This window comes from Panthera tigris, chromosome B1 (assembly GCF_018350195.1).
Source record: "Panthera tigris isolate Pti1 chromosome B1, P.tigris_Pti1_mat1.1, whole genome shotgun sequence".
NCBI classification, from domain to species: domain Eukaryota; kingdom Metazoa; phylum Chordata; class Mammalia; order Carnivora; family Felidae; genus Panthera; species Panthera tigris.
In genome coordinates, this window is record NC_056663.1 from 43,805,085 (window position 1) to 43,820,101 (window position 15,017).

At 46.4% G+C, this 15,017-nt stretch overlaps 1 protein-coding gene across 3 annotated transcripts in view; it reads right to left on the bottom strand.

The window, feature by feature from the left end:
* PLEKHA2 (pleckstrin homology domain containing A2) overlaps positions 1-15,017 on the bottom strand; it is a 71,415-nt gene that overhangs the window by 39,283 nt on the left and 17,115 nt on the right. For all 3 annotated transcript variants that reach the window (XM_042983422.1, XM_042983421.1, XM_042983420.1), the window contains one exon: positions 4,855-5,018. In XM_042983422.1, coding sequence (XP_042839356.1) covers positions 4,855-4,995 — 141 coding nt within the window. In that variant the 5' untranslated portion in view covers positions 4,996-5,018. The remainder of the gene's footprint in view (positions 1-4,854; positions 5,019-15,017) is intronic.

Genomic DNA, 15,017 nt, shown 5'->3' on the forward strand with positions numbered 1-15,017 from the left:
AAATGGGTTTCATCCCATATCGGTCTGGTGTCACCACTGCCTGTATTAAAAACTTTACCACATTGAATCCAAATTCTATCGGACATCTGGGGCTGTACTGGGCCCGTGCATGCTGATGCCTAGCGTACCCCTGCCATTCATCCCGTGAGCAGACACGGCTGCTGTGCACACAATGGCCGGCACCTGCAGCTCTGTTTCCGAGGGCAGCCTTCAGGCCTCTGGAGCTGTTTTGCCCACACTGGTAGAGCCAAAACCAGTGACTGTCCAGTGGGGCATGCGAAAGCCCATGTCTCTCGGAGAACTCTGAGGCCTAACCTACAGCGAGCCCCCCTGCAGCATCAGGCTGAGGCCTACCCTTTGCCAACTTCTTGGAAGATTTTTGTCTGGCTTCCTCTGCTTCCCTGTCCTGCTTCCCAGCTCTCTTGACAGCTTCCAGAAGAACATTTCCTTAAGAAAGAGCTTGGCACAAATCCTTGTCTTGGTGCCTGACTCCTGGTCTTGGGGTCTCACTCTAACCAGGTGAGCTCACCTTCCTCCTTGGGACAGCCTCTGTCCCCAAATGACTGCTGTTTCCCTCACATAGAATACCTTCCTCTTCCTCTTTGGCTCTGCTTAGGATAGAGTGCATAACAATCAAATGAGAGGGGTGCCTGGGTGGCTCAGTCAGTTAAGCGTCCAACTTCAGCTCAGGTCATGATCTCACGGTTCCTGAGTTTGAGGCTCACTGCTGTCAGCCTTTCAATGCACAGCCCGCTTCACATCCCTTGTCCCTTCTCCCTCCCCCACTTGCACTCTCCCAAAAATAAATAAATATTGAAAAAAAACCCTATCAAATGAAATAGCGTAAGTGAAAACACTTCAAAACCTATAAAATGCCCTGCAAATGGGAATCACTTGTGGTAATAATTCATCTCACCCATCCTTCCATATCTGGATCTAGCACCACCCCCCTCCACGAAGGTGGGGGTCCCACTCTCCCTGCCACATTTTTTTTTAATCGTCCACCTCCTCACCGACAGTGTAAGCTCCATGAGGGAAAAGATGCGGTCTGTGCACTGCTGGAGCCTCAGCATCCCCAGTGGCGTATGGTGCACAGGGCGTGTTTAGCAAACCTGTGTTAAGTTGTGTTGCTAAACTCCAGTAGCTCACTCTACTCTTCGCCCTTCAGGAAACGAAGGGCTGACAGCCATGTTAGAGATCATCTAGAGTACCTACAGCCCAGTGAGCACAGATACCTCACCTAATGTACAAAACCACTCAGTGGCAGAGCCAGAATCTGATCCTTCATCTCGCCTCCCAGACCTGAGAACTTTCCATGTGAGGCTCCACCTTGAGGCCCTACACCTTCCCTGGATGGGCAGACACACCAGAAAACTGCACCCCCTTCCCCTTCAGCCAACCTACTGGCATCTGGGCCATTCAACTCAACACTGTGCCATCTTGTTATAAAGCTGCGCTGAGATTTTTAGCGCCACAGTTGTGTGTGATGTTTTCACCTCTCCAGCTAAACCTGAAGCTTCCCAGTGGCAAAGACTTCACTGAATTCAGCTCCCACCTCGTCTCCAGGACCTTGCACAGGGCTGAGCACAGACATCAGTGGGAGGAAGCAGATGCAGGTGAAGAAAGCAGGCACTGGAGCGTCTATACCTGGCTCCAACTCCAGCTCTACATTTTAACATCTGTGTGACTCTGAACAAAGTTGCCAAACTTCCTGCTCCTCGTCCAGAGTGATGACGGTCCCTGAGTCCCAGGATTATTAGGAGAACGTAATGAGATAATGTATGTAAAACATTTCACGCTCGGTAAGCATAAGCAGCAGGTAACAGTAATAGTAGCAGCAGCAGTAGGAAAAACAGGCTCCATAACCACCAACTACCAAGTGGCTTCAACAGGCAAAGATCAGAGACATGGGCTGAAAGAATCCCCTGCTTATTAGTGCCTATTAACTAAGATACCTTATCAGGCGTCTCTTTTGCCCTATAAAAATAAGATAGTGAGTGACCGAACGCAGTTCCATGTCTCTCTCCTCAGGGGCAGAGCACCCCCTCCACCCACCCTCTCCGTTTGCTCCTGGGGATCATCTCCAATCCACCCTTCTCCTGACTTCCAGCACTCTGCTTTGTCCGCCTCTGCAGAGTTTCCACTCAATTTAGGCCCAAGGGAAGCCCAACCCCAGGAGAGCAGTGTTGGGCACTCTGCATTTCACAAAGGCCTCCCTTTGGACAGACTCTTCACTTGGCCCTCTTTGGTCTGTTCATCCATTCATTGAGCACACACCTTTATTGAATGCTGGACACTACGGATCAAAACCTAAGCCAGATGAGCTCCCTACCCTAGAGGACCTCCCAGCCCTGAGCGTCCTCTGGCTTCTCTTTCTTAATCAGAGACTGCCTCTAAAGCTTTCCTTCCTCCTAAGCAACATTACGATGATGGTCTCATTATCAGCAATAAAGGCAGAAGAACTGGAGTCAGACTGCCAGGGCTGGAATCTTGGCTCTGAAACTCTTCACTATGTAGCCATGGGCAAATTCTTCCCCTCTCTGCCTCACCCACCTCACCTTTACAGTAAGGACAATAATACCTATCAATTAGACTTGTCAGAATAAAATGAAAACCCCATGAAGTCTTTAGAACAGTTCTTGCCACACAGTAATAAATGTTCACTAATACTATTTTACAACTTATAAAAATATCCACTCTCAAATCTAGAATGGCTATTTGGCCATTAACACAATGATGAGCTAAGTCAACAGCTGAAGGAGGAAAATGTTCTAAACTATTGTTCTGAACTATGTCAACAGCAAGACTCTGCTTTTTTAGGCATATGCCAGGCCAGCTGAAATCTCTGCTTCCAGGGAAACTGTAAAGACTCCCCAGCAGTGACCACAAGTTCTATTTGGTAACTCAAACTCAAAGAAGGCTCTAGCACAAAGTGCAGCCGAGAGCTCAGTCAGCAGGGAAGTGCAAGAGGCTGCCCTTGGCAGATGAGGGCTCACCCCAGAGGTCCTAGTAAGGCGGCCCAGGGCAGAGCATTCAAGGTTAGTGTGGGTTCTGGAACCAAGGAACAGTAAAATCAGTGGGCAGTACAGAGCAAGGGAAATCCTGACAACTGGCAATATTTGAAATCTGAGATGGTAACAATGTGGCCTTGAGTGATCTGTCACTGACAGCAAGGCTCTCAGTCTGTGGTCCAGGATATGAAGGAGCATCCAGCTCTCAGGGGCGGTAGCTGGCAACAGTTAAGTCAGGATTCCCCAAGCAAATGAATCTGCATTAAGAACAGTCTTAGCAGGAAGCATGGCGGTAAGCAGGTAGGTCAGGATAAAAATACTTTTGAATTACCTTAGCTAATATGATAGGTGAGTCAGAGAAGGTACACAGAAGGAGAAAAAGAGAAAGGGAATGATAAGACCCAGAGACCATGAGTCACCCTTAGCTCACCCCTGGCATGCCAGGGGCCAAGTCGACCAGCAACAAAGATTTGATCCCAAGCTCCTCCAACAATGCCACTTCCTTTTGCAGTGGCTCTGTTGACCCAGCTAGGGGCACCTGTACAGAACAAAGGCAAGGAAAATGATAGAGTAGGGCCAGAAGGCAAACCTAAGACAAAAACACTATAAGAGGCAAGCATTCCAGGCTAAGTCAAGGATGTAAGTGTTCATAGGGTTCATTCTGCACACTCAGCATTTTCAATGAAAGTGATCAACAGAAGGTTATCAGGAATGAGAGGTGACACACGGGGCACAGTTCTATTTAGGGGTTAAGTTTTTTCTGGAGGAGGTGACTAGCAGCAGCTAACCAGAGTATGTTTTCTGTATCTACAGCATGTTCTCTCGCCATCAAATCCAGAGGGCAAATGCCAAAGGCCTCTAGAGGGTTAGTCCCTGGATAATAACCTAGAGATTCACAGTAATCTTTTTCCACTGCACATCTTAAAGCACATATCCATCCCCGAACATTCAGACTTTCCCCTTCCCAAGTCTTTGAACCAGAGCCAGATCTCAGCCCCACACTCCTCCCTGCCACAACATGGCTGTGACCCATGAACTTGACATTCAGGGGCCATGCCAATCTTTGGGGACTCATTCCACCAAACTTCCATTACTCCAGGGAAATGGGAAGGAAAGACCCAACAGCACTCATAGCACCAGAAATAAAAAGACTTGAGACTTTTTCTCATACCACTGACAACACCAGGGGCTCCCAAGCCCAGCAATTAAAAGTAGGGGACCCTATCTTTGTGTCTCACTGCCACAAAATGCTAGGCAGGTCACCTAAGTCTGGCCATGTCCTCGATGAAGTCAATTCCAATGTCTGAGACTCAGTTTCTCATCTGTTACCATCAAGAAGCAAAACTAGGTGACCACCAAGGTCACCTCCCACCCAGGATTCTACAACTCCCTGATGCAAGAGACCAAAGAAGTCCAACGTTTGTTGAGCTCAGGGAACCAGGCCACACTCCCTGCCAGGGAGGGGCCCCAGACTGGAAGAGCAGGAGTGGCCATGAGACCACAGCCACAACAAGGGAAGTGAAAGAAAGCAAGCCATGCCTTGGAGCCTGAAACAAGCCGGGCTGGCCTCTGCTGAACTTCTGAAGTTTTAAATTCCTGAGCATAAGAAAAGATACCAGATCCCCAGGATCAGGACAAATGAGCTTCTTCTTCCTCAAACTAGTATCTGGGATGGCTGTGTGTGTGTGTGCGTGTGTGTGTGTGTGTGTTGTAGGGAGTTTCACTCCTTACTGACCACCACTGTGATGCTGCCCACAAGAGATGAAGTGCTTGGAGCTAATCCCATGCATATTCCTCCCAGGCAGTGACAGGCAGCCAGCCACCTTCCCATGCAGCCTCTCACCTGGGGGTTGTCCATGTACCAGAGAAGGCAGTTGGCCTGGGTGTCCAGAATAAAGTACCTCCGCAGAAACTTGCCGCTGTTCTCATTCTCCTCGATGTCCAGAAACCCACAGATTCGGTTCTGTCGATCCACATAAGGCATTCCTGGGCTCTGCTCACATCACCCTGCATGGCAGGAAGAAGGGAGGTGCTGATGAGGAGGGTGAAGGGTGCCCTGCCTCAGGACCTGGAGGACCTTCACTCTGGCTTGACTCACCTCTGTAAGAAGGTAGGCTTCTACATATCAGCCCCTTTCCCCAGAGCAAATGTTCCACCCCAACCAGATCCTGGAAACCTCTATCAATTCTGTTCCATAAGCAGCCATCAAAATTCATTAACATGTCTCAACTAAGTGTCCTGAGGGCCCACTGTGTGCCGAGCAGAGTCTTATGCAACTTTACACATAAAAAGAGGATATAAGCCTAGACTTCGGGTCAGGGGCCTGGGTTCAAATTCCAGTTTTAGCTACTTATGAATTGTGTGACTACAAACTAATCTTTCTGCACCTCAGTTTCTGCACCTGTAAAATGGGGATAATAGTGGTACCTACACCTCATAAGATTTTGGTGAGAATTAAGTGCCCCATGCACATCAAGCATTTTACGAACACTAGGCATTATGATGACCCTTTACAAAGCCCTTGTAAAGTAGGTCATAACCCAATTTTATACACAATGAAACTCAGAAAGGATTTAAGCTCCAATTCAAATACCTGCATAAAACTTTGCCAGGAATGCAGCCACAAAGAGCAAACCCTCCAGCTCCAGGAAGGTACTAAGGAATTAAATCTGAGGGGCTCATGGGGCCTTGTGGCAGGGCCACATCCCTTAGCCCTAGCTTCACTTACTTCACTCTGCTGTTCCCCAAAGGCCACTTATGACTGAAAGAATGAGGAATCAGAAGAAGGCTCCAACCAATGAACATGGTCACAGATTCCAACAAGGCCTCTGATGATGGGAGACAAGCTTTGCCTTCAAGCCGGACTCCCTTCTCCTCATGATTTCCTTCTGACTCTCCAAAGAGCCAAACAAAAGGGCAGGAGCTCTCTTCTCCTCCCCAAAGAGGATGAGCGCCTTCCAACAAGCAGCTACACCCAACCCGGATGCACAGGTGGAACACAAGGGCCAGAAAACGCCATGTGACATTCTGACTTTCAAGAACAAACACCACCCACCACTGGGTCCCGCTTGGCTCTGACAAGCAAACCTCACTATGACCCAAGCCCACCAGGGCCCTAAGCAAAGTGGTGAGCTGGCTGGCTTACGGCCATGCCTGCACCACAACACTGGGTCAGCAAGTAAGCCACCAAGATGCTGCACCCATAGTGGTGCAGGCCCAGGGTAGGCCAGTCCCACATTCCCACAAGATCAGGCTCATTCGAAGGGTAGCTACTGGCAGTGTGGTCTGCTCTCCCTCCCACCCCCACAGGGGGCCCTGCAGTGTGGAGAGGCTGCCCCAAGAAGAAAGTGCCTCCCCCCTCCCCCGACACACACAAGGACACCAATGAACAGTAAATCCTTGATTGCGGGTTAAGATCAGCCCAGATTCCCAATGGGGACAGATGACAGGGGACCCAACGGCCACTTGATGGGTAATGATGGGGGACAAAAGAGTACAGAGGCAGAAAAACAAGACAAAGATGAAGCAGCACAGCTAAAAGGGAAGAAAAGGAGAAGTAAAAGGGAAGGTGAGAAGATAAAAAGTGGAAAGACAGGGTTTTAAAAGATGGTGCAGGAGAAGGAAGTACAGCAGAAGTGGAGGAAGTGGAAACAGCATTACGTCCGTCACAGGTGCCTGCAGCCAGACCCCTGCTTCCCGGCGCTTTCCCAAGCTGAGCGTCCACCCTGGCTCCCGTTTCACAGTGGGGCGAGCATGATGAGGTCAGGAAAGGGGAAGAGATGGGCTTGAGCCAAGAGTCAGGAACAAGCACCATAGGAGGAATTTCAAGTCTTCTAGCAAACGCTGAGTTAAAGACGGGAGGCGGTGTTGGTTGGGAAGGAGCACACCCCTGAGACAGGATGCAGTTCCCCACCCCCCAGAGAATCGGGAAAATCGGAGTCCCACGCAGAAAGGCTAGGATGACCCAGGCATCCCATGCACAGTCCCATGCACAGCTCCTTGAGGGAGCTCACCCAACCCTCAGGAAAACTCGGTAAATTCCCTTGGTGGCAGCCTAGCCACAGAGATAGAATTTCCAGGGGAGGTCAGGACTATTGCCACTCCTGGAACATCTCTAAGAGAAAGCTTATAAACTGCAGTGGGATAACCAAGCCGACTGTCTCTAGCCCCAGTTGGTAAGCACAGCATCCAACTTCATGCTGGCTTTCAAATGTTCCCTTTTCAGCCTACAGGATTCATCAGTGCCAGTCTTTTTGTCAGGTCACAGGCTAGGGAAGGCACTCTTTCTACAATCCTCCAACAGTCTACTTTTGTTGAGGGGCTTCCCATTGACATGATCCATGAGTGGGAGAGGATCCTCATGTGCCAAAAGAAGGATAACAAAAAGGATTCTGGTTATGTCTCCTGGCTATGGTTTTATCGCCAGAAAAAAAAGCTGCTCAGATGTCCTGGGAAGCAGCTGAGTCATGGAGCTCATCGAGAGTGTGGGTGGTGAGGAGAAAGGATGGGCTGCAGGAGAAGCAAGCATCATGTGTAAACGTTGTTATGACTAGCCGACCCACACAGAGGCAACACACTCACAAGATGGCGCACCAGACACAAACCTGAGGTCCTAACCCCCAGTCCTCTGTCAGTTCATTCTGACCCCATTTGTGAATCCTTTGTCAGAACAGCGGCTAAGGTTTGGTACAGGGAGTCTGCAGCTCCCAAACCCCCAATCCCCTCTCCCTACTCTTCAACCTGCCACCACCATCTTGCAAGTCCCCTTGGCTCCTCCTCTTTTTCCTGGAAAGCCCCCCCCCCCCCAGTAGAGTGATCTCAGCCACCCCAAGCGCAGCCCCAACAAGTGGGCACTGAGGGGAGAAACGGAAGTGCTACTAATTGATTCATGAGGGGAGAAAAACACCTTGATGCACATGTACACACAGTCACCCCAAATTCCCCTCCTAAGACCAAGGCAAAGCTTTGTAATGTTTTCTCTCACATTTCTCCAATTATATGGTTTTAGCCCATTTTGTGACTCTCTAAAATCACTTGCTATCTTAAATTTCATTTGAATCCAAATTCTCTGGTGTAAACCTACGGGTGGGGGTAGTTTTAGAGGGTGCTTTATCCCAGTAGTTACCCCCAACCCATGTCCTGGGCCCCACACCCTGACAATGACTCTCTCCCCACCTCCTGGGACAACATGCCAAATGTTCTTGCTGGGGTGCAGCACCAGATACCCCTGCCCCGGACTAGCCCTAGTAGCATAATGAAGCCTTTGCTCTAGTAGCATAATGAAACCTAGTACCTTCTGAGCCTCCACAACACAATGGTGACAAAAAGTACAGAATATTTGTAGAGGAAGCGACCTCAATTCCACTCCACTCAGTAGCCTCTTTCCAAAGCACGTCAAACCTCCCTAGAATTTTCCAATTTTTGGTGCAAAACTCAGAGCATAACAATGCTGGAATTTAAAAAAATTCACTCTGGCCAACCATTTTCACTTTTGCAAGCTTTTTCATGCCCCTATCCGCATAATTGGCCTTTTAAAATTTTTAAATTATATCATAAACATGTTCCATGTTGCTACATAGTCTTTATAACAATTGCCTTTAATGGTTGCATAACATTACTGAACTGCATTTACTATAATTTACTTAACCATTTCTCTAGGATCAGACAGATTATACTCAATTTTTGATTATATAAATAATGTTAAAATTCTTATTTTCATGCTTTCTTTCTCCCTCTTACATGGAAACAGCATACATAATTTCCAAGCAATAATACGACTAGGTCATAGGTAATGATCTTTTAAAATTCTTGAGACCTATTACAAAGTTACTTCCTAAAAATATTTTCTGTTTACATCACAGTCAGCAATATATCGTTACCACCTCTAGAATCGTATATACATTGGATGTTCTCATTTTAAACTGTTGCTAGTTTTAAATATATAATGATGCCTAGTGAGGCTGAACATTTTTTTCACGTTTGCTTCCTGCTTCATCTTCCTTCCTAGACTTTGTTAAATGCAAATCAAAATTATGTATACATACAATAGTGTGTTCTCTCTGTCTCTCTCTCTCTCACACACACACACACACACACACACACACACACACACACACACAATCAAACCAAGTCAAAACATGCCCTCCCATAATCCAAATAACTGAATAATGCATTTTAATGAAAAGTAAAATAGAAAAGAGGCTGGGGTGCCTGGTTGGCTCAGTCGGTTAAGCATCAGACTCTTGATTTTGTCTCAGGTCATGATCTCACAGTTCATGAGTTCAAGCCCTGCATCAGGCTCAGCGTTGACAGTGCAGAGCCTGCTTGGGATTTTCACTCTACCTCTCTCTCTGCCCTTCCCCCACCCAAAGTAAATAAATGTTTTTTTAAAAAAAGAGGAAAATTTTATATGATCCAGATTTCTTCAGTATACAAGTTCCTAAGTATGCACTGCACTTGAAAATATGTTAAATATTTAATTTGTGGTAAAAGTGAGACTGAGCAAAAAGTGAACTGCATGGAGTTACCCATTGATGAGCAACAGAAGATGGGTTAATGTCAAATAAATCAAGATTGCTGGCCAACATTTGCAGTTGACCAAATGAAGCTCATTAGAAGATTCAAGTGCCTTCTACCTTTAGATGAGGTGAAGGGCACTGGGAGATATCTGTCTAAAATATCTCCTTGACTGACCATTTCAATGTCTTACTTTCCATTACTGGAGAATGTTTAATCCAAGAATAAAACTGTCCCCTACGAATTGAGGCAACTGACATATTTATCAGGCTGATTAAAATAAGAGACAGCTGTGACCAACACCCTAAGGAAAAAGAACACACACCAATGGGAGACAGAAGCACTAGCGGGTTAAGAATGTAAAGAGAAGATTGCTTCTGGAAACAAATATCATCTACTTGAAAAGATTTCTTAGGGCTCTTACACACCCAGGACAAGAGCATGAACTTTTGTGGAAGGCCATTTGGCAATATATAACAAAAGAGCTAAATATGTTCATACCCTTTGACCCAGTGATTCTACTTCTAGGACTGGATCCAAATAAATAAAGATGCAAATAAAGATTAAAATTTGGGGGCACCTGGTGGCTCAGTCAGTTAAGTGTCTGGCTTTGGCTCAGGTCATGATCTCATGGTTCATGAGTTCGAGCCCCTTGTTGGGCTCTGTGCTGACAGCTCAGAGCCTGGAGGCTGCTTTGGATTCTGTGTCTCCCTCTCTCTCTGCACCCCCCACCCCGCTCACTCTGTCTCTCAAAAATAAACATTTTTTTAAAATTTTTAAATAAAAAAATAAACATTAAAAAAAGATTAAAAGATTTTAAATGACAGCTGTAATAGAATTTCTAATAACAACAAGTTGAAAACGCCCTGAATGTCCCAATGACTAGGGGATAATTAAATTAGGGGACATTCACATAAGGAAATGTTACAGAATCATTAAAAAAAACTATGTTTCCAAAGAATTTTAAATAAATCAGGGAGAAACTCATTATACCATAAATTTTTTAAATATATAATATGACTTAGAATATCATCTCGGGTTTGAGTTTCATGAGTTTCATGAGTTTGAGTCCCACGCTATCAGGACACAGCCTGCTTGAGATTCTCCCTCTCTCTCTGCACCTCCCCTGCTCACACTCTCTCTGTCTCTCTCAAACTAAATAAATAAACTTGGGGGAAAAAAAGAATATGATCTCGATCCCCTAAATATTATTTTTGTATTTCTATATTTGGATAGAAAAAGACTGACATATAGACATCAAAATATTGGCAGTTCTTATCTATGGGTTATGGGTGAATTTTATTTACTTCTGTGTATTTTCCAAGTCTTCCAAATATTCTACAGGGAATGTGTGCTCCCCTTTATTCAGCAGGTGGGAAAGCTATTTAACTGCACACACACCCTGACCCGACTGTATACATTTTGAAGCTGAGAATAAATTTGTCAAGTCTCCAGATTCCACAAACAAACAAAACCTTGCCTCAATTATAGCTTTCTTGGGACCTTTTGGTGTTTCAAAGTCTTTTTTTTTTTTTTTAAAGTAAGCTCTACACCCAACATGGGGCTTAAACTCATGACTCTGAGATCAACAGTCACACCAACCAAGCCATCCAGGTGCCCCAAAGTATTAAATCTCATAAAGCACTATGCATCACAATTGCCCAAGAGCCAGGTACCTACCCAGAGGGCTTTGGCACTCTCCAAACTAGCTGGGTTTGGGTTTCTTACCTACTATTGCAACATCCTCTTAGAGAGGCTCATTCTTTCCCCTGCAGGTTTGGTTCCTTACTCTCTGGTCTCCATAAGAGAACCCCCTGTCCTTAAGGCCAACTCAGTATTCACACCCACATGAATAACTATATTCCTCTACTGCTATAGCACCTAAGCCACACCGTGCCCAGTGCTCTGGGAAAATGAAGAAGGAACCCTGACAAAGACCCCTAGTGGAATTTTCCTTCTTGAAACTTAGAAGACAGGGCTGACATTTTTTAAATAAATGGCTAAACAGATGAATGAAGAGATGGATAAATAGATTTATGTTTAAAAGAAAAGCTATAGGGGTGCCTGGGTGGCTTAGTTAAGCATCTGACTCTTCATTTCAACTCAGGTTGGTGAGACTGAGCCCCACACACCAGGCTCCGCACTATCAGCAGTGAACATGCTTGAGATTCTCTCTCCCACTCTCTCTGCCCCTTCCCCAATCTCTCTCTCAAATAAATAAATTAATTTTTTAAAAAAACTTTTAAAAAAGCTATAGAGCTATCACATCATTAAAGCTGTAATTTGCTCTACTGGATGTCTTATTTTTAAGATCGCTAGTGCAGTTTGGAGATACAGGAAAAAACAGAGTGAAGTAAGGGAGATTCATCTGCTTGACCATCCTGACACTTTCGAAGCAGATAAAAGGGACAGAAAGTAATAATAGAGATAAAAACCTCAAATAGTATCGTCCCCATTATGAAACGACGTCTGACAGTTCAAATATGAAAAAAAACATCAATTTATTTTACAAATTTGGAGATTTTTTTTCACATCACTTTGCGTTGGCAGCACAGGGAAATTTCAGGGATTTTGCTCCCGAGAAAGTCAGGATGGTGTTTCTCAACATGTGGTGGGGTATATGCAGTAGAACATCTCTTGTCTGGTTACCCTGCTAGGTTGGAAGGTGGAGACAGCAGCGTCCCGGTGGGTGAGAGGGATACCAACAGGCAATTGCTAAACTCGACAGGAGAAAGTTTATCGGGAAATGACATCAGAGGTCTCAGGGGACTGTAATACGGCAGACAGGAACCAGAGTGAGGAGGTTATGAGCAGTCACTCCACTATCGCTGGAACGCGCGTGGGCCATCAGTACAGAGCTCACCTATGTTTAAATCTGCAGCACAGGTAAGTGTGTCCTGTGCAGCTTCACCAATGCCAAGGGCAGGGTAAAAACCACGATAACAGCAAGACACAAGCAGGGCTGTTTCATCCTTGGGAATGGACCAAAAATTGTAACTTAGGAAGTGTGGGAGCATCTATCTCCTCTTGTTAACTATCACTGCATTTTGAATGTGTCCTAAGAACAAATTCCAAATAGTCTGAAGGCAGGAGAGTCATGTGAGAGAGAAGGGAATGTACTGAGAGCATGTTCCCAACAGAAGTACGAAGTGAAAAAAGCAAACATCCACAGCAACAGAGGGGTAAGAAAACGTGCCCACGTGACACAGCCCAAACCCTCCTGGACCCTATAACTTTAAGGGGAGAGCCAAAGACACTCAAGAAGGAATTTTTAAGGGGGAAATTTTCAGGGAAAAGGCTGGAGAAACTGAACATTGATACACCGCAATCAAGATGCCAAAAGCAACAAAAACATTTTAAACAGTCATGACGTCTTTTAACAGCAACTTCATCTACGGTCAGAGAAAATGTGGCCGTTGCAGCCAGGAGGAAACGAAGGCCTTCCCGTGGCCCAAGGCTCCACCAGAGATCTCGGGCACAGGTAGGTGAGCAGCCACACCTGGTTTATAAGTTAGCCAATAAAAACGGAGATCTCCAACTTTCAGAAGTGTGGCAGTCCCCTCCCCCACCCACTTAGAAGACACAATTATTTCAGTTTTCACGGCAGGGTTTCCTAACAGGAATCGGGAGCTGAAATCTTCATTTAAAACTTGACCCGCTAAAACACAGGCAGTAGAAAAATGAAAAAGCAACATCATTACTTCTGTCTACTAGCCTTTTTGCAAAGTGCCAGGGGAAACTGTAAATGGCCTCAACCTGTCTAAAGAGAAGGTGGGGAGGAGGAGGGACTGGGTGTGGCTAAGAGGATGTGCAGGTGACAACGACCAGTACGAGTGCATTTGACTAAACTCTTGCACGAAGGTGACCATTAAAAAGGGCATGCTGATTTCAGTTGTCCATCAATGTGGGAGAGTGAAGTGAAAGAGCATGTATTTTAGAGTCAGACAGACTCCATTGAACTCTTCTCCTCATCTGCAAAACGGAGAGAATCGCTTTACCTACTTCAAAGGTGGCCGTGAGGATTAAATAAAATAATGTGTGAAAGTGCTTAACAGGAGTTCTGGTAAAGAGTAAGCACTGCTTAAATGTTGTTATGATGCGTGTGCATGTGTGTGAAGTGCCTGACAAGTAGCATACGGTTACCATTACTACCGCAGAGCTGCTTATTACAGGGCAGGCAGCTGCACGGGCCGTCTCTACCCCTCCAATATCAACAAGCAAATGTCAAGAGAAAGGGATCCCCCTCAAAGAAAGGCATAAACCTCCCTTACTGTTCCCTCTACTCCAAGAACCATCATAGTTTACATCTCTAAAATTCTTCAGGAGAATTTAAAGAAACAATCCAAGAGATCCACAGACTCCATCTTGGCCAGGCTACCCTGAAAGTTAACAACCCAAGCCCGTGAAGATCAGGTTCCAGGGAAGGGACTCCACCCTGCCTCCCCGCTCCGCCTACAGAAGCATCACAAGGGGGGAGAGAGAGCCCCTTTGCAAGTAGATGGCCAAATTTAAGTCCTAGCTGATGGGGCAGCGAATCCTGGCCTTTGCCCTTTAACTACAGTGTTTCTCAAGAGTGTAAGGACAAGTGGACCTAGCTTCCCACCCTCTTTATCTCAGCTGCCAGCCTCTGTGGGCAGAAAGGCACACCACAGGCCCAACGCTGAAAGCCTTTTGCCCACACTGGGCAGTGTTAGGAGCTCCTGCCTCAGCAGGCTGTGACCTCCACAGTGAAAGAGCTCAATTCAGCTTTTAATCCTCTCCAGTCACTTCAGTCAACAGAGAAGGGGCTTTCACAAAGGAGATAAATTATAAAGCCTAAAAGGTTGGATGGGCTTCACAGCAGGGGCCAGGGGAGGGGAGAGCGGAGCAACCCAAGATTCGGAATAAAGGTCAATGGAGTCTTCCAGTTATGGTCCCGCTGCACCCGCTCCTGGAACAGGAAGGAAGGGACCCCATCCCTCCCACCTCTCAGCAGCCCTATCTCCCCACCCTGTCCCATTCCCTGGCTCAGTGATGGGCTTATACTGGGCAGGGCTAAGATTCTCCTCTCCCCATAGGCTGTCACACTACAATATTTGCTCTGCTTCCTTCCTTTCCAAAGCCTAACAGATTAGATTGCAGGAGTCCTATCCAACTCACTAAGACAGATGGAAAACTGAAAGTAAGGCGACCGAGACTGCTCACAGTAGGAAGACAGAAGAGGTGGGGAAGTCCAGTGTACCAGCACCCGGACGCTCTTTTCCAAGCCCGGGACTACATGGGCCACAGTAACTTCAGTGAATCAGAAGTATTTACTGCACTGTGGCGCACAGCAAGATCCAACTTGAGGCACTCCAGCCTTTTGACAGGGGCATCCCCCACCTGTCCACCGGCCTCATGAAGAGAGGAAATCAATGAAGTGCCAGCTGGGTGCACACAATGAAGACCATGCTCCTGCTGTTTGGAGCTACTTCACAGTGTTCCAGCACTTTTAGCAAACACCCAGCAAGC